The sequence below is a fragment of the Tamandua tetradactyla genome, chromosome 4 (assembly GCF_023851605.1).
Source record: "Tamandua tetradactyla isolate mTamTet1 chromosome 4, mTamTet1.pri, whole genome shotgun sequence".
Taxonomy (NCBI): domain Eukaryota; kingdom Metazoa; phylum Chordata; class Mammalia; order Pilosa; family Myrmecophagidae; genus Tamandua; species Tamandua tetradactyla.
In genome coordinates this window covers 171,270,679-171,291,168 of record NC_135330.1, presented here as the reverse complement: position 1 = coordinate 171,291,168, position 20,490 = coordinate 171,270,679, and the positions used below count along the sequence as shown (strand labels likewise).

The following is a 20,490-nucleotide window of genomic DNA, read 5'->3' as shown; positions in this document are numbered from 1 at the left end:
ATAGTATCACAGGGAAAATAAAATGTAATTTTGAATTTGAACTTTAAGGAGTGGATAGACATTCACTCTTAATTAACTAGTTGAGAATTTGTCCCGATTACATAGTAACAGCATTACTTTTTGATGTTCTTCCAAATGATTAAAAAACAAAAAGAGACATCACTATTGACTACATTCCCAGAAGTATCTCATACATTTTCAAGTAGAACCAAGATACAATAGAGGATAAACCTCAATATATCCTATTTAATGTTACTCAAGCTCACCTTAAATTAGTTTATAATAATCTACTTGTGAAAAAATAATGTTGGCCCCATATGACTTATCCTTAATTTAGGAAATGTTTAAAACATTCAAAAGTGATTGGTTTACAAAGGAAACCATGGGCCAAAACAAAATGAGTAGCTCACTATATAGGGATGATCAAATATTGAAAAGGGATTATTTGAGTACTATTTGTTTCTACCCCCGTGCACTTCTTCAGTTCAGAGCAACTAGGGAAAGAAGGAAATTAAAAACAACAACAAAATCAAAAAACAAAGACATTTAAAAGACAGATGCCCTGAAGCACTTAAAATTTTCTTTTGACCTAAAGAATGTGAGGTGTCTGAATAAAATATGGGTATAACAACTTTAGCAAGTGTATAACTGCCATATGTAGACTTATATAGTGCTATTATGCCATATTCCATTGATACTGAGATGCATTTTTTATGTATAAACATCTTTGAAGCTGATATGCATCTTATAATCTATGGCATGACGTAGTTTAACAGACAGTGTTTAATTTTTGTTTCAGGCGGTACCTAAAATAATGGTACATCCCACAATCAATGGGTTCTTAGATCTGATTAATTAGGGAAAGTTGAAATTGTCAGAAATGAAAGAAAAATAGGCAAATTGTTACTTTGTGGAAACTAAGAAGTTGTAGCATTTAACACAGACATTAAGTTATAGAATACGTTTTTTGGATAATTTTATTTATTTGAAGTAAAAATGCAAAAGAAATTTAGGCACTGTTTTTAGAAAATCATGCAAAAAGCTTAATAAATCATGCAAAAACCATGGAACTCAAACAATCTCTGCACTAAAATGATCAAGAACATCATAAAAAGCAGAAGGCAAGGGGATAATGCTTCTTTAGTAATAAAATCCATATCAGTAAGGCTGTTTCTTTTTTAAAAAATATTTTTATTGACAAAACAACATATAAACACAAACATTCTTAACATATGAACATTCCATACTTGGTATACAATCAGTGGCTCACAATATCATCACATAGTTGTATCTTCTTCACCATGATCATTTCTTAGAACATTTGCATCACCCTAGAATTAGAAATAAAAAGAAAAAAGAAAAAACTCATACATACCATACCCCTTACCCCTCCCTCTCATTGACCACTAGTATTTCCCTCTACCTAATATTTTTTAACCTTTGTTCCCCCCCTTTTTTTTCTTATACCCCTTACCACTTCCTTTCATTGATCCTAGTATTTCAATCTACTCAATTTACTTTAACATTTGTTCCCCCTATTATTTATTTATTTTTTATTTATGTATTTTTTTACTCATCTGTTCATCAGTAGATAAAAAGAGCATCAGACACAAGGTTTTCACAATCACACAGTCACATTGCAAAAGCTATATCATTATACAATCATTTACAAGCAACATGGCTATTGGAACACAGCTTTACAGTTTCAGGCACTTTCCTCTAGCCATTCTAATACACCTTAAAGTAAAAAGAGGATATCTATATAATGCGTAAGAATAGCCTTCAAAATAACCTCTCAACTTTGAAATAATAAGGTTGTTTCTTGTTTGTATAACCTCTTCTCAGAATTCATTTACATTTATATTTGTCGATAATTATAACAATTAATTGCTGATTTATTTGGTTTCCAAATATACTATGAAGTAGATACAGGAAATTTGAAAAGGGACAACTGTAAATTTATATTGGCAGCCAGAAAGCTAGAAAACGGTGAGGAGTGGAAGGTGTCACAAAGATAAGTAGTATAGTCCTCTCCAATTCAAGGGGAATTAGTTTCACATCCTTCAGTAAGCCTGACGATTTCACTGTTGGAATCCAGAACTCAAATTGCATGTTCTGTTATGTTGAGCTTAAACCATCAAGCTAAGGCTAAAGTGTTCTCACTATATGCTATTTATTGAGGTGAGAGTGTTTGTAATCCAAATAGAGAATTTTAAATGTATTGGTGCATAAAGAGATCAAGCATCATGAGCTTGAGCTGAGCATAGCGAGATTTTCTGTTCCACTCATTTGATATTAACTATCTATCTGTCTGTCTCTATATCCAATTTCTCAATTCTTTTATTAAAAAAACAAATATTTATTTAGAGCTTACTCTGGCTCTGGCACTATTTTATGCAAAGGAAAATGTGGCAATAAACATATGAAACAAAATTTGTACTCATATTGGATTATATTTTCAAAGAGGAAGAAAGCCAGAATAAATAAGGAAAATATATAAAATTTTTAAAAGTTGTAAGTGCTGCAATGTGACCAAGCTGACAGCATAAGATACTTCAGGGTGCCATTCCCCCACAGAATATTTTGGACAACTATCAAAAACTGCAGAGGCATCTTTCTCAAAATTCTGGAAGACAATTAAAGGGTTGTAGTAACTGAGTGAGTGCTGAATCAAGAAAACACAGTTTTAAAAACCTGATAGGGACTACTCAGGGCACTCTTGCTGGCTTCTTGGCCTCCCCTCCCTGGTGCTTTGAACAGCCATCCTGCACTCCCACTGTGAATCCCTGGCCATGTTATGGTGGGAACAAAATAAGCCCTATGCACATACTGGGGTGCCTGTATGTTGATGCCAACCTATCAGATGTCAGGCTGAAAGACTGAACCAGATAACTCTTCCCTGGCTTGCCCTGCTAGAAATTTCTTTGCAGACAGAAGCAGCTTGCAGCCAGCTAAGGCATTGTAAGAAAGAATTAAAGTAGCCTGGGTTGAAGGATTACCTGCTTTATGTCATATAATTGATCACCCAGGAAGAGGAGAAAATATAATTCATTGGAAATAGAAGTGGAATTTGAATTCCTGTAAATAGGAGATTCACTAAGGCCGTGAACAAACCTAGGGCAAGATGCAAGCCCCCAAAAACACAGAGAAGCACCTGCACTTCACCTTTGCCTTGGGCTGATTTTCATGATAGGAGGGATAAACTCTAAAGGAGAATACCAGACAAGCAGAGGCAATTTGAAAAGATTGTGAAAGGTGTTTTATGGATTGGATTGTTTGTTTTTGTTAGCTCTTCACACTCAAGGAAGTCTCTTTTATATCAATAGCAAGATACGAACCTAAGGAACAAGTAATTCAGAGACCAAATTACAGAGCTAACACTTTAGAATATTAAAATGTAGGGTGTGTAGCAGAAGATTATAAGACAAACAAAGAAATAGAAATGATGGTCCATCCAAAGGAACAAGATAAAAATCCAGAAACTATCAACAAAGAATAAAAGACATTGACAAGCTAATGACTTTAAAAAACTGATCCTCAATATGCTCAAAGATATAAGGAAAACAATGAATGAACAATATAAGAATCTCAATAAGGAGATAGAAAGTTTAAAAAGGAACTAAACAGAGATACTGGAGTTGAAGAACATAACAACTGAAATGAAGAAGTCTCAAGAGGGTTTCAACAAAAGATTACAGAGCAGAAGAAGGAATCAGTGAATTCATAGGCAAGACCACTGAAATGTTTCAGGCTGATTTGCAGAAAGAAAAAAGAATGAAAAAAAGTGAACAGAGCCTAAGGGACCTGTAGTATACACCATCAAGCATACCAATAAATGCACTGTATGAGAAGCAGAAAGAGAAGAAAGAACAAAAGAGACAGAAAGAATATTGAAAAAATAATGAAAGAAAACTTCCCAAATTTAATGAAAGAAATGAATATGCACAAACAAGAAACCTGATTATCCCCCAAAAGGATATACTCAAAGAGAGTCATACACATGCATGTAGTATTTAAACTTGTTGAATGTCAAGAATAAGGAGATAGTTCTAAAAGATTTAAGAAGAAAGCAGCATGTTTTCAAGAGAACCCCTAAAAGATTAAGGACAGATTTCTCATCAAAAACCATTCAGGCAAGAAAGTGGGGGAAAATATTTGAAGTGCTAAAAAACAACAATTGCCAACCAGGAATTTTATATCCAGTGAACCTGTCTTTCAATAAATTCCAAAATTTTGAAATCATGCAAAGTACCTTCCCCAACCTCAATGGAATGAAACTAGAAAAAAATAAGAGAGAGAACTGGAAAATTCACAAATATATGGAAATTAAACAACACACACTTAAACAGCCAATGGGTTCAAAGAGAAAAAAAGAGGTAAATTAAAAGATATCATGAGCTTAAGAAAAACAAAAATACAACATACTAAAACTAATTTGATGTAGCAAACACAGTAATGAAAAGGCAATTTATAGCTCTAAATGCTTATGCCAAAAAAGAAGAATGATTTCCAGTCAGAGACATAACTTCACAACAGAAGGATTGAGGAATAGTAGGAAAAAATTAACCCTAGGTAAGGAGATGTGGGAAGTAACAAAGATTAGAGTGGAGATAAATGGAATTGAGAAAAAAAAAATAGAATCAACAAAACCACTGGTTGATTCTTTGAAAAGAGCAATAAAATCAACAAAGCTTTAGTTAGATCTAGACAAAGAAAAAAAAGAAATAATTAAAATTGGCAATGAAAGGGAAGACTGTACTTACTGCACAGAAATGAAAATAATTATCAGAGGATACTATGAACAACTCTATGCAAAGAAATTAGATAAACTTCATGAATGGACAAATTCTTAGAAATACAAACTACCTACATCATTCAAGAAGAAATAGAAAATCTCAAGAGAACAACAACAAGGAAAGAGACTGAATCAGTAATAATAATAAAAAAACTCCTAACAACAAACACCCAGAACCAGATGGTTTCACTAGTGAATTTTACCAAACATTTCGAGAAGAATTCATATCGATCTTGCTCAAATCACCCAAAACATTGAAAAGGAAGAAATACTTCCTAACTCATACTATGAGATTAGCATCACCCTAATACCAAAGCCAGATAAAGATACCATAAGAAAAGAGAATTACCAACCAGTAGTCTTACTTATATGGAAGCAAAAAATCCTCAACAGCAAATTAAATGAATTGTACAACATGATCAAGAGGCATTTTTTCCCAGGAATGCAAAGGTAGTTTAACACAAGAAAATCAATTAATGTAATATATCACATTAACAGAACAAAGGAACAAAAAGCACATGATCATCTCAATTGACCCCAAAAAAGGCATTTGACAAAATTGAGCACCCCTTCTTCATGAATACGCTTAGAAAACTAGGAATGTAAAGAAACTTCTTCAACACGATAAAGGGATAATACGATAAATCCATAGCCAACATCATACTCAATGGCAATAGCCTGAAAGCTAAAAACAATATAAGAATGCCCACTGTAACTACTGTTATTCAATGTTATACTGGAACTTATAACCATTGCAGTTAGGCAAGAGAAAGAAATAAGAGGAATCCATATAGGAAAGGAAGAAATAAAACTTTCCCTGTTAGAAAGTGACATATTTATATATACTTGTCACTTGCTATATACATATATATATATGATATTATACACTGCATTTATATATAAATATAAAATTCTGTAAAATCTATACAAATTCAAAGTGGCCAGGGTACCATATCAATAGGTATAAATTTGTAGTGCTTCTATATACTGGTAATGAATAATCTGAAAAGGGTATCAGAAAAAAATGTTTATTTACAATATAGCTAAAAGAGTGAAATATTTAGGAATAAATTTCATGAAGACTGTAATGAACATTTACATGGAAAATAACAAAACATGGCTGAAAAAACTCAAAGATGACCTAAAGAAATTTAAGGACATTCTGTGTTCATGGATTGGAAATCTTAATATTGTTATGATCTCAATTCTATCCAAAGTGATTTACAAATTCAATGGAATCACAAAGTTTCATTAGACTTTTTTTTATTTTTTCAGAAATGGAAAATCAAATCATCAAATTTATATGGAAGTTTAAGGCACCCTAAATAGCCAAAACCATTTTGAAAAAGGAGAACAAAATTGGAAGACTCACACTTTCCAAAGTTAAAACTTATTTCAAAGCAACATTAATAAAAACAGCATGGTATCAAGACAAAGAAAGCAGATAGACCAATGGAATAGAATACAGTACTGAGGAAAAAACCCTCATCTCAATGGTTTTGAAAAGAGCACTAATTCTCCTCAGTGGGGAAAAAAAAGAAAAGTATTTTCCAAAAATGGTGCCAGGGAACTGATTTTTTATGTGAAAGAATTACAGTGAGTCCTTAATTCACACCATACACGAAAAGTAACTCAAAATGAATCAAAGACCTAGTATAAGATCTAAAACTATAAGACTCATAGAAGGAAACATAGGGAAGCATCTTCAGAGCTTTGTGTTTAGGCGATGATTTCTTAGACTTTACACCATAAACATGAGCAAAAAAACAACAAATAGATAAATGGGATTTCTTCAAAATTGAAAACATTTGGGCATCAAAGGACTTCATCATGAAAGTGAAAAGCCAACCTACAGAATAGGAGAAAATATTTGGAAACCATATATCTGATAAAGAAACCACAGAAAAAGTAAAGATATCCTACAACTCAGCAACAAAAAGGCAAACACGGCAATTTTAAAATGGGTAAAAATACTTGAATAGACATTTCTCAAAAGTAGATACACAAATGGCAAAAGAAGCACATGAAAAGATGATTAACATCATTAGCCATTAGTGAAATGCAAATCTAAACCAAAACGAGACACTATTTCTCACATATTTCACACATGCTAAAATAACAACTATTGAAAAATAGAATATTACAAATATTGGGGCGGATGTGGAGAAATAGAAACACGTGTTCATTATTGGTAGGGATGTAAAATGGTGTACAAGCTGTGGAAAATAGTTCCTCAGAATGTTAAGTATAGAATGTGCATATTACTTGGTAATTCCACTTCTATGTACATACCCCAAATAATTGAAAGCAGGGAATTAAACAGATAAAAAAACATAATTAAACAGAAAAATACCAAGGCACTATTTTAAATTGCCAAAAGAGGAAAGCAACCCAGGTGTCCATCAACTGATGAATGATAAACAAAATGTAGTGTATACTTAAAATGGAATATTTTCAGCCATAAAAAGGAGTGACGTTCTGATATATGTTATAACATGGATTGAACCTGAAAGACATTATATTGAGTGAAATAAACCAGACAACAAAGATTAAAATATTGTATGAACTCACTAATTTAAATTATTAGTAAGCATATTTATAGATTAAGAACCTAGAATATAGGCTATTGGGCTGGGCTGGGGGCAGGGAAAGGGAGTTAATGCTTAATTGGTACAGAATTTCTGTTTGGGAGATGGAAGATTTTGGTAATAGATGGTGGTTATGGTGATGGTTAACTACACTGTGAATGTAATTAACACCAGTGATTCTATATTTTAATGTGTTGAAAAGGGGAAATTTTAATTATATATATGTTACTAGAATAAAAATTTAAAATAAAAAAAATCCATAGGCCTGTACAGCACAGGTCATTTTTATTTATTCGAATGCATTCAAAGACGAAATTAATAGCTCTGAGAATATTCTGAGTGAGAAATTATTTTCCAGGTTTTAACAACATATGGGTTGGTGTTCTCCCACTTGGAACCGATTTTCACTCTACCTTTGCACATGCTTGTATCACAGTATAAGACAGCAGATGGCTCTCTTGAGTTTTCTTTCGCTTAGCTCTGTCTGTAAACAACCAAACAGCATTTTTGAGAGGTAAGAGGAAAATCACAGGGATTAAGCTAAAAGACCTTAATTATTCCCATGCTGCCCTCCACCCCATGCTCCCTGAAAAGAGGGAGACACGTAGAATAGAAACGACCGCTAAAGGCTTCTAAAATTCACAATCTGAATAGACCGCCTGAGACTGACGGTTTCTCCTGTTCTGGGCGCTGCATCTGGGATTCGAATGCATAAGGAAAGGAAAACAGAGAGTATTTCTCGCTTATCAAAAAGCTGAAAGGCTTTGTGCCCCAGGTGTGTTATTAATGTCAGGGGAATGTGTGAGGATTAATTTCCTTTGCACCTTGCAAAAAAATAAGGTGGAAAACTGCTTTTAAGGGAAGAGTGTAACCAGATTCTCATAACCAGCTCCCCACGTTCAAAGGAACTTGCTAGGGCTTGAAGAGCTAAGAACTCGGACGGGATCTCTGTCCGCGGTGCTGAAACATGGCTCAGCTGGAGATTGTTAAAAAAAAAATGAAGGAAGGGGTATGAAAAAGCCAAAACCAGACATCCCTAATTATTCAAGGAATGGAGGAAAATTTTCAGTATAAGAAATTCTTTGGAAAGAAAATGACACAACTATAATAACAAGAAGCTTAATCTCATCCTTTTCAAATTAAGTAGTTGGGGAATATAAAGCTTAAAAATAAACCTCTTTAAAAACAAAACTAGGTTATTTTGGTTAAGGGAATGGAACTAAGTTTAATCACTACACTTAAAATTTTGCTTCTTTGGAAAAAACTATAAAAACCTCAGGTAAATCTACTTGCTTTGATTTTTAAAATCATTCTGAAATTCCAATCCAGAATTTCTAAAATGTTCAAATGGCCGTTTTCAATGGTGGAAGCCAGAAGTAGCAACTCTATGTTCAGTAGGATTTAGTTCAGTGAGTTAAAAAAAAATAAGATGTGCTTTAAACAAAATAAGATGTGCTTTTGTTGCCATCCTATTAGTTATATCCATCTCTCTGTAGATGGCCTCCTCTTTTTAAAGAGACATGGTAACACAGCATAAATACACACTCACTAAAAATGAAAAAGCAAAGACATATGAAATATAAAATAAAATGATGACACACTGAAATATAATGAGCATGCACCTGTTCCTCTTTTCCTTTTACTATATTGTGGGTAGATAGGGATTGTGCATTTTTTTTGGAAAATATATCTGCATATTCCTTCTAATATTTGTGGTATTTTGAAGAAATGACTAAATAGCAAGGAAAGGGAAATAAGCTTACAGGGTACATTATTTACTATTAAATGATATATGTAATCCTAAGATAAATGATGTGTACATTGGACGCAAATCTACATGCTCCTTCAGAATAAATTCTCTTCCCAAAAGAGGACTTTTTGGTAAATATGTAGTAAATATAACAACTAGCAGTAGGGTAGTAATTGCTTACATTGAGAGGTTGTGGATAAATGCTTTAGCGCAGAAAGTGTCTAAGCCTCCCTGTAATCAACACTTAGTTCCACTTCTCCCACTTGCCTGGTTGTGAGTCTTTGTAGTACTTTACAAGTGCCTATTCCTGTGACAAAGAAAAAGTTTGTGTTGTTTTAGAACTGCTCCAGAGCTGCCTGTGTAGGTGTACCTCTCCTCTTTGCAGATCTAAAGCAGTAGCTGAAGAAGTGACCTTTATATCCTTTGATTACCAAATATGTCTTCTTCCTTCTGTCCTTCACACTGGGTTGCAAAAGTCTAGATTTTGCTTTCTTTGTCTTTACCTTCCTGTGATGATAGCCAAAACAGTGTTAAAAGAGTAGGAAAAGTAGAAAGGCTGTACAAGCAAGAGCTGCACTTGGTTCTGTCACTCAAGGTGTAACCTAGAAACGAGCTCTGTATTCATCCAAGCATGAAGTACTTCTCTCCCAACCTCCTTTTCTCGGGTACTTTCCACACCCTTTCTTCATCTCGGACCTTCATGTTTTCAGCTGAGGCAGACCAATATCGAGACAAGGTCAGGAGGTAGTGGCTGTTGTAGTTGATTTCAGACACTATTCCTATCGTTTTGTTCCCTGTCAAAGCCTCTCTCCAAGGGAAACAGACTCAGGGATGCCCAAACATTCCCTGAATGCTGTGATCCTCCACGTTTAGTATTTCTACGGTGACTTTTTCAATATTCTGTTGGGTGTAAAATACTATCCAGCAGCTGTTTTGCAGCAGCTACAGCTACTGTCATCTCCTCCTCCAACTGCTAGAGTGAGAAATTAGAAAGGGGTCTTTCCATACCACCCTGTCACACCTTCTCTCCTTCCTCCGCTCCCTCCTTTTTTCTATGTCACTGTTTCAAAAAGACAAGCCTATCCTTCCTAGCACCGGAAGGGAGAGTCCAGCAAGTTTGGGTAGACTAGGTGAGGAGTAAAGGCACCTCCCTCCTCAGGACACACTCTTCTCCCTCCCAGGCTCCCTTCCTCCCCTCCTCTTTCTCAGGGTGGGGGGACTCTGGTTGAAGAGATTAGCCTGGAGGGCGGAAACCGCCTCGCCCGCCAACCGCAGCCCAGAGTTTCTGTGGAGCAGGAACCACGTTAAGATCCCAAAGCCCCAAGCTAAGCCACCGAAGCCTCCGAAACCAGCACGTTTCCTCTAAGAAAAAAACGCACCGATATTCAATTGCACCTTCTTTGGCTTAGCATCTTTGTATCCTCATCCCCAGCAATCCATTTAGCTTTCTTTTTAATTTTTAAATCATTACATACATTTTTTTCTTTTTCTTTTCTGAAGAAAGACATGGAAGAGGGACTAGGTGGGGGTATATAGTGGGTGGGAATGGAGGACTTCGATTAGCGATCTCCAGGAAGAAGACTGCTCTCTCCAGACGCTGAGCTCCAAAGCACTTCACAATCCCTGGCAGGAGCCGAGAGCGGGCGGCAACCGCGGCAGTGCAACCCGCCGCTGGGCACCTAACAGCCCGGCGGACGCGCAGAGACACTGACGAGACCTCTTCTTCATCCCCTGCCCCGGGCAGGAGGCTCCGGGCTCTACTTCTCGTCCGGGAGGCGGGTAGGGCAAGAAGGCAGCAGGAGTGGTGGCGGCGCACCCCCGGGAGGGCTCGGGCGGCGCGTGGTGACTGGCGGAGCCGGCAGCGACCGCCCCACTCCCGGCCCCTGAAGCGACCGGCGCGGTGGACACGAGCTCGGGCTGCCCAGGTTCGCAGCGCTGCGCCCGGGGCGCATTTGCGCGCCTGGCTTCGCGCTCCGCCGAGAGGGCCATGGGTCCTAGTCGGGACTGAACGCCCTACGCCTCTCCTTAACCCCTCCGGCCTTTCCCCTGTCTACTTTCGAGAGCCGCGGTCTGCGTCCTTCCTTCTCCGGTCCCCCCACCGCCCCTTCCCTCGGTCCCCGCTTCCTGCCCTGGGCCACCATGGCTGCGGCCATCGCCAGCGGCTTGATCCGCCAGAAGCGGCAGGCGCGGGAGCAGCACTGGGACCGGCCGTCTGCCAGCAGGAGGCGGAGCAGCCCCAGCAAGAACCGCGGGCTCTGCAACGGCAACCTGGTGGATATCTTCTCCAAAGTGCGCATCTTCGGCCTCAAGAAGCGCAGGTTGCGGCGCCAAGGTCTGTGGGGATCACTGTTGGGAGGTGCGCTCTCGGATGTCTCTCAAATTCCCGCTTGGAGTCTCTTCGGGCTTCTTTCCCTTCCTCCTTTCTTCTCCCCCCACTCCTCGCCCCCTTTCACCCTCCTCTTCCCTTCCAGGTCTCCCCTTAGGGGCTCCCTGAGCGCCTTCTTGAGGGAGCTGGGACCTGCTCTCAGGCAACCTGTAACCACTGAAAACTCAACCCCTCCAGGAACTGCCAAGTTGGCCGGCTCCTCGCTGCCAGCCTCTTGCTCTCTCAGTCTCACGCGGGCTGAGTCCCAGAACCTATGTTGTTCCTCTGAAGGTCTTGCTTCCCTGTGAAGAGAGCTTTAGACTGGGTCGCTTCCTGACCCTAAAACCTGGCAGAGGATCTTCCTTCCTCTTCGCTGGGCCCTGTCTGGTTTCCAGCTGTTAGGAATTTCTTTGTCTGGTCCAACTTGGTTTTCCAGGGCTTCTGGACACCTCCTTAGCTCCCAGACCTTGGCGAGGTGTCTTAATCCTTACTGTGGGCTAGTGTAAACCAAAGTGAGTAAAAGGATGTCATGAGATTTTCCAAAAGGCAGGTTAGCTGGCAGCATTGAGAGCTCTGAAGCCCCTCAGTCAAATTTTGTGATGGGAAAGGGGGAAGGGGCAGTGAGTAAAGAAGAATAAGACTTACTTGATTGGGGGGTTGGTGAGGTATCAATTCCCAACGTGTGTCAGATTTAATTCAAAGACCAGCGAGTTAAATGAGACAAAACAAGCGTTTACTACATAAAGATGACTAGAATAGTTGCCTTACTATATGCATTTCTGGAGAAACAACTAGTGCCCAGCATGACCTTCTTTCACTGTTTTTAAAATGTCAGGGTCTGAGAAGAAAACACCTCAGCAGAAGGAGCCCAGCAGCTTTTGTTTCTCTCTCTGCTTTTCTCAATGTCCAGTTGCTAAGGGTGGTTGTTTGGGGAGCATGTGGGGTGTTCTGTGCTAGAAATGGGGATTGCCTGCTTTTCATAACCAAGTGGGCTTGGCAGGAAACATCAAAGAATATATTTATGTTAATAAGGGTATATGTTTGCCCAGCACATTATATCTCGGTACCCAGCTGTGTTTGTTTTAAATGCTCTGTTGTTTCAAAGACAGGAAGAGAAGCATATGACACACGTGTGTATATATGTGAATGTGTGTGGACATACTTAACAGAATTATAATCTAAGTTTTAATACTTGTTTTGAAAAAAAGCTAAAGCTAAAGCAAAATTTAAAAAAAGGACACAATTAGAAATTGGAGATTATTGGCTCTCAGGATCAATCTTAAATTGACTTAAATTGTTTGCATCTCATCTTATTTCCCTAAAAAAAAAACAGGTTATTTTTGGGAAAACAGTTTTCACCAGGTAGTGCTCCAAATTTACTATATAGCATAGGTTAATGGGTATATTCTCTTCGAAATAACCTTATTTTAAGTAATGATTAAAACTTGTTCAGTGTATACTTTAAATATATCTCCAGTAGATAATTTTATCTGTATGGGCAGTGAATATGTCATATTTGTCACATTGGGTGGTAAAAGGGGTTTGCTTTGTACTTCTGAATTTTAAGTTGGGTGTATACTTTTCTCCAGATATAGAAAGATACCTGAGCTCTCCAAATTGTCTTGTTTCTCCATTTTTGATCCTGACTGCTCTGTTAGCATTCATGAGTTCAAAATGCTACTCATGCCCATCTGTTCTGAAAGAAAAAAATATGTAATTGAGGTTAGTTTAACTACCTTTTTGGTAGGAGAATGGAAGAGAAGACAGGTTAGAAGGAAATTTCATCCAAGTCTTTTCTTATATACTTCATACCAAAAATATATTCTTTAGTGAGAACAAACTATAGGTATATCTGTCAAATATTAAACAGAAAATAATTTATTAGAATTACTGATTTTAAGCGAAACAAATATTAACACTTTATAGCTTATAAGTTATATGCACATAATTAAATTATGTGGAATTATGACTATGTTGGTATATAATACATATATATTTCTATAATTATTTCCTTATTAAAATAGTCTTTTAGGCAATGTTTTAAAGCATATTTAACTTTTCCTAAAATACTCATATTTTGCACAGTAAGTGCCCCTTGGTAAATTTTTACAATTGCATTTGTTAATTTAAAAATCTAAGTTTTAAGTATGACAGTTTTTTATATCCTTATGTTTAAAAACTGTTACTTTGACAAAATAGTTATTGAATTCTTACAATATGCCAATACCTATTCTAGGTATTAGATGTACAGTGGTGAAAAGAACAAATGAAATCCCTTCCATCATGAAGCTAACAAGCATGGGGTAGAAAACTATGAGGTTTGTAAAGGAACGTATTAATAGATTGCAAAATACAAAATTCTCCAGAACTAGCAAGTAAATAGCTTGTTTTGGAGCCTCATCACAAACCTAATTACCTCAAGCAGTGAAGGTGGGCCACAGTGAAATCTTTAAATTGAGGGCTGACATCTGAGAAAGATGCTGATGTTTGAAGAGCAGTTGAAAAGAGCAATCGATGTGTATGTAAAGATTCCAAGGTGGATCCAAGAAGTGCAGCGTACCCCAAAGAGAAAAAAAAAAAAAAAAAAAAGATTCCAAGGTGGCTAAAACCTTAGCCTACAGGGAGAAGTGAAATAGGTGTGGAAACTTTAAGTACATCATCAAGTAGAACACATTTTGACATATATGTAAACCGAATGAAGAGTTGTTCTACTTTTTGTGTTTTGGAGAAGGGTGCTTATACATTTATTTTAAAAAGGTTTTTTTTTTCCTTTTTAACACTCTGAAGTTGTAATTTATTTATGTAAAGAGTATAACTAATATTTACCTATGCACTTTGAGTTGGAAACATAACCCTTACCCTCACCTGTCCCCTTTCCCATAGAAGCATGTTATTTATACCAATTGAATCGTGCAGGACAGAAATGTGCAACATTGCTATTAATTGTGATGGTGGGGGAGTGGGACTCTATCCCACTTTCCCAGCTTCATTTTCCTCTATCCTTCCTCACCCCACACTCCATAGATCAGCCACCATTCCATCTCCTCCAAATTAGCCACGTACTTTCAAATTGTCTTTGCATTTTACACTCTGCCCAGAATTCTCTCCCCATTTCTGTCTTTACCTTTTGAAATTATCCTCACTTTTTTAAAGTCTGGAGAAGATGCTATCCTCTGAGAAGTCTTCCTTCATTCCTTAGAATTAAGTAATCCTCTAGTGGGATTTTATACATCATTATGCTATTTATATCTAATAATTAAGTGGTTACACATTTTAAGCAGGTTGTAGGTAAGAGCAAAGTCTAGACCCTCCAAATTAGATTAAGTGTTTGCCATGCCTTGGGCAATCCAGTCACTTCCATTGAATTGAAGTGGAATAAAGAAGGTCAGTAGGCCCAAAGATAAAAACGTGTCCTTGAACTACCATGCGCTACCTAGATCATTCTAGCAGTAAAGGAGCTTCTCAAATTTTTATATCTTTTTATTTTCCATAAATACTTACATCTAACTGATCCCTTTTAAAAAGGATTAGAGGGTCATTACACATTTCAAGTTACTAATAAGAATTAAAGACTATAACCAACCTCACTTTAGGGCTTTAATAATTTATAAAACTAAGAGTTAGACTATCTGTTAATTTAGCTAAGGAAAGAGAACAACACAGGGAAAAAGTTTGCTGATAGTTTTATTTTTTGAAATTTTAACAAAAAAAAATGGAAACTACATGCAATGATGTATAAGAAATACTTGATCCTAAAGGTATTACATTATTATTATGGGTTTTAAACCAAAAATATTATTAATTATTTGTAAGGTAATAACCTTTCAAATCTTTGTTATGGCTAATGCAATTTTTTTTCTTGAACTTTACTTTTTTTGACTACTTGTCATAGGAGCCATGGTATTATGTTTCATATATGTTTAATCAGCAGTTTGGCAGGTTTCTTATTAACACATAATACCTAAAATAAATTACAGGATGAATAGAAAACAAGATATGAAAAATTAGCTACTTGACATTTGTTCTCAGCTTTCACTCTAATATAAAAAGCAGAAATTATGTACACACACAAAACTGCTTTTCTCTGAGTGAACCATCAGTTATCCTAAGAAAAGAAAATTCACCATCCTTCTTACAAGGTACCATGTAAGGAAAGAATTGTCTACCTTCTCAGAATATAATAATAGTAAAAAACACCACGATTCTCTGTGCTGATGTTTCAGTGCCACTATCATGTAAAAATTTTTAAAGGGGCGGATCTACCGTGGCTCAGTGGCAGAATTCTCGCCTGCTTATGCCAGAAACTCGGATTTGTTTCCTGGTGCCTGCCTAAAAAAAAAAAAAAAAAGATTTAAAAAGACTACATTTTGGCTGTTTAGATCAAAATAAAACCAGAAAACATTTCCCCCAAAAGTATTGTCCTTACTTTCTTTTTCAATTTGATATTTTTAGTTTTCTAAGGCCATAACCCTGGGAAGTTTCCTAAGTATCTTTCGATAATACCTGTTGCTAACTTTCTGATAGAGAATTTTAATACTTGTTAGCCGTATTATGGTTAAATAAAAATTATGTTGTTTCTAAATTGAAATGTCTAATTTTTAACAAGGAATATTTTTGTAAGTTGCGGTTTCTAGGTGAGAGATTTTATGGAAATATTGAGTTAATAACTATTAAGACAATCCGAGTTTCCGGCATAGTAGGCGAGACTTTTGCCACTGAGCCACCGTCGCACTGCCCCTTTTTAAATTTTTACATAATAGTGGCACTGAAACATCAGCACAGAGAATCGTGGTGTTTTTTACTATTATTATATTCTGAGAGGGTAGACAATTCTTTCCTTACATGGTACCTTGTAAGAAGGATGGTGAATTTTCTTTTCTTAGGATAACTGATGGTTCACTCAGAGAAAAGCAGTTTTGTGTGTGTACATAATTTCTGCTTTTTATATTAGAGTGAAAGCTGAGAACAAATGTTAAGTAGCTAATTTTTCATATCCTGTTTTCTATGTCATAATTCATACCTTGTCTGCCTATGTATTTTTTTCGGTGGCTTAATTGTTATGATTTCGACCTTTTCCATTTGCTATTGACTCCTGAAAATGGTTACACCACAATGAGGCAATAAGCAAAGTACAAAATAGCACAGTAAATTAAATAGGATGGATTAAGGTTAAGTAACATGGTTTGCTTTGAGTGAAATAGAGTCATAGATTGAGTTGAGTTTTAGTATCCTGAGAAATAGTCAATACTACATTGTCAACTGCCTAGTAAAAAATCCTTCAACATCTCCTAATATAAGATTTCAGAGTCAACAATATTTCTCCCACTTCCCCCAACTGGACTTGCCATTACCAAGTATAAATTGCATTTTATATTTCAAATTGATAAAATCAATGTTATAGTTCTTCTACATTTAATCCCAAGTTTCTTTCATGCAATTAATAATGACATTATATGTAATATTATTTTGAGAATAATTATTTTCAAATTGGACATGAAATATCCCCTCTCTTCAAAGTAAAATGATGTCTTCTAAATTGTATTGTTTAATTTAAAATATGGCAGAAATGCAAAGGGAAAGTTAGATGAAATATTTTTCAATCAATCCTTGAACAAGTTTTCAATCTGATGTATACATTTCATTCTAGAATTCTAGGTTTCTTTCAAGTTATAATATATAATTTCTCCCAAAATGGTGAAAAATGTTAGCCAAAAAGGACTATGACATTTAGATAATAGAAAATTAATGTGATTTTATAAGTATTGTAATTTTAGCACCCAGGGGCTAAAAAGTGAAAAAAAAAAACCCACTATAATGTTAAACTCAAAGATGTAAAAGACCGTTTTAGAAGGGAGTGCTGAAATACAGAGCCAACCCTACTTTGTTGGCATCACTGGAAAACTTTTGATTTAGCTATTTTATTTATAATCATTTTAATTTCCAAGTTCATTTTAAGAAGCTCACATCACATGAGCATGCCACTATTTACAAAGAAGAAGAGCATAGCAATAGGGAGTGGCAGTAGGAATCTGAACACGTTGATTTTAAGCATTTTATGACAGTTGCCACCTTGTCATTCAGGGGAAATTCCTCTTTTAATAAAACAGTTATTTTAATTTTGTTGTAAAATCTAAGTTTTGTTCTGTGTTTTATGTTTCTTTGATACTGGGTTTAATAGTGATCCATATGGTATGATCATTGGGGCAGCCACTTAGAGTCAGTGTTTCTCAAATGCCTGATACATATCTAATACTCAACAAGTACTTGTTGAATGAATGAAAAACACATGCAGCACTGACATAGGGTGACAACTGAGATCACATAGCTGTGGCTACATTGTGTTTAACAATGAGCTACATGACACACTCTCTGTTACCCATTGTGCTACGGGGTACTATTTAATCCTCTCAGCAACCCTGTGTGGTAGACACATTAATATTATCCAACCATTTTGCAAATGAGAAATCTAAAACACATAAAACCCAAGTAAATTGCCCAAATTCACAAAATTTAAAAATTGTCTAGCTAGCTGGAATTAAAATCCAGACTCCCCAGACTCTCCCCAGACTCCCTGCTCTTAACCAATGATAATTCTCAATTGCCATATATTTTATATTCCTTACCTCAATTATTTAGGTTCATCCCCTTTACAGCACAGAAAACTGAAGCTCAGAGAATTTGTGTTTTACTTGAAGGTTTACACCTAGCAAGTGGAGCAGCTAGAATTCAAACATAACTCAGCCATAACCCTGAAATCCACTATCCTCCCTCCTTACTCTATATACTTTCAGTTCTTTATGACATTATAAACTCTTCATTAATGGATGTTATGCCCCTTCAAAATATATAGTAGATGCTCAACCAGCAAACCTGTTGATCAGATGAGTGTACTAGTGTATTATTAAGTTTTTAAAATTGCAGATGTTAAGTATGCTCTGAAGTAGAGACTGACTTGTGGGTATTGAAAGAAGTAACACAAAAAATAAGGACTATATTTTACAAAGCCATTTTTGACATAGAAATGTAGCTTTGGTTTTCAACAGTTTGTGGATGTGGCATATGTTGGTGCTATATCCTTAATAAATTGCAGCTTTGATCTGAAATTCAGAAAAGGATTGATTTGCAGTGTTTTGATTAGTATGTAATGAATTTTCATGTTAATCCTTCATTAATTTTTCATTAATTTTCCTAGACTTTATATTTAGACATTTTATATTTCTAAGAAGATACTTTTGATTATTTTCTTTTCTGGCCTTATTGTAGATGACATACTATTGCAAACCAGCAAGGTTACAGAGTCACAAATTAATCGTGAAAATTGCAGACAGAAATATAGATACTGTACATGTTGTATTTGCTGCTTTTAATTCAGAAACATGGATTCATAGCTGTTTCTAATGAGTTCTTAGACATTTTTCTCAAAACTGATACAAGTGATACAGAATGTAGTCAAATCTAACTTGTTTGTAAATTGCATTATGCACTTTGAGATTGCACACAGATTAATATTTGACTCTGGGACTGTTTTACAAATCTGGTTATATGTTATTTGGAGATTTTTTTTTGAATTATATTATCTGACTCTTTCTTTCTTGTTACTTTATGTGGTAAAATTGACTGGTTAATAAAACCAACCACTTACTTTGTGCCTGCACCTATGCAACTGATTTGGGCAGGAGAAAAACACACAGCTCCGTGGACTAGTCTTACTTTAAATTCAGTCAATAAATAACATTAAGTAAGTGGGCACTTAAAACATTTAAAAAAAAATACATTTCCACTTAACTAGATAATATTCCTTACCTTCTTTCTCTTCCACCTCTTATACCTTCTCACCCATCTCCACTGTCAGCTATTTTCTTACTTTCTATTCCTCTGAGAAACTAGATTACTAGAAAGAAAATTTCAAGTACCTCACACTTGCTTTTACCAGCCTATATGCAGATCTACACACATACTCCTCTTTTCTTATTGGACTTGTGGATGAACTCTTGTTGCTCCTATCTTAAGTTAAGACCGCCTCAAATTGAGCAATAGATCTCTCTTCTCAGGGACAGCAATCAAATAAATTCTCTTCTCTCTACTGTATCATAAAGTTTCCACGTTCTACAGCATTAGTCTCATCAGCATTTTAATATGCCATCTTATAAAAAGAACACACTCTTGGTCATAGATTCCTCTTTAGCTATTGAACCAATTGTCTTTTGACAACAAAACTTGAAAGAGAAATTGTCAATTCCTCTCCACCCATTCTCTCTTAAACCCTTTCCAACCAGGTTATTGTCCCCACCAGTTCTTGTCAAAGTCACCAGTGACATGCGAGTTGTCAAACTCAAGCATTTATTATCAGTTTTTATCCTGCTTGGATATCATTTTGCACTCAAATTTCACAATAAATTTCTCACTTGCTTTTTTTTTTCACTATAATGTGGATAAAGTTAGCATCAAAATATTTTTAAGTATCATTTCCTCCACTCAAATTCTTCAAGTAATCATCTTTTCACAGTTACGATCTATCTGGGTAGTGTTAATGAATTAACTGTTGCCATCATGTTACATGTTTGGTTACTGCCAAATGCAATGACTCAGGTACCATTAGAAGGCAATGCTCACTTATCCTTACTTGGGAAGACGATTCTTTTCATCACATCTATTTGTGATGAATCTGAGTGACTTGTCTCCATGAAATAACTTGAGAGAATAGTTTGTGTCAATCTTCTAATTTTTGACTTTATATTAAAATAAAAGAATTGTGGTTTAACAATCATTAGTTTTCCAACTCCTTAGTTGCTAACATAGCCAATAATAATTGACAAATTAAAAATTGATTAATTTTCCAAATACCAAACATAATTCAAAGTCAAGCAGTATATAGATAGAATTAGTCATAAAACTAGTAAGGGCATTTTAACATTGGTTATTTTTTGTATGTGGTAAGTTTTTGGCTGATCTATTTTCTTTTTACTTATGTCTTGGAGTTTCAAGTAATGCT

General features: G+C 35.8%; 1 protein-coding gene and 1 long non-coding RNA gene across 6 annotated transcripts in view; one reads left to right on the top strand and one right to left on the bottom strand.

Moving 5' to 3' along the window:
• FGF14 (fibroblast growth factor 14) overlaps positions 1–20,490 on the top strand; it is a 636,992-nt gene that overhangs the window by 418,876 nt on the left and 197,626 nt on the right. The window contains exon 1 of one of the 4 annotated variants that reach the window (XM_077158612.1): positions 11,146–11,465. The exons of 2 other annotated variants lie outside the window; for them this stretch is intronic. In XM_077158612.1, the coding sequence (XP_077014727.1) occupies positions 11,273–11,465 (193 nt within the window). In that variant the 5' untranslated portion in view covers positions 11,146–11,272. Of the gene's footprint in view, positions 1–11,145; positions 11,490–20,490 lie in introns of those variants that run through there. One more of the 4 variants, XM_077158610.1, reaches the window with a different exon arrangement.
• LOC143681522 (uncharacterized) lies at positions 1,243–19,443 on the bottom strand. 2 transcript variants are annotated; one of them, XR_013174690.1, is made up of 4 exons: positions 19,302–19,443; positions 13,102–13,194; positions 7,797–7,867; positions 1,243–1,331 (listed from the first exon to the last, which is right to left on the bottom strand). It is a non-coding gene; the product is annotated as an uncharacterized LOC143681522 (long non-coding RNA). The 2 variants fall into 2 exon arrangements; XR_013174689.1 differs by lacking the exon at positions 1,243–1,331 and having other exon boundaries at positions 7,668–7,867.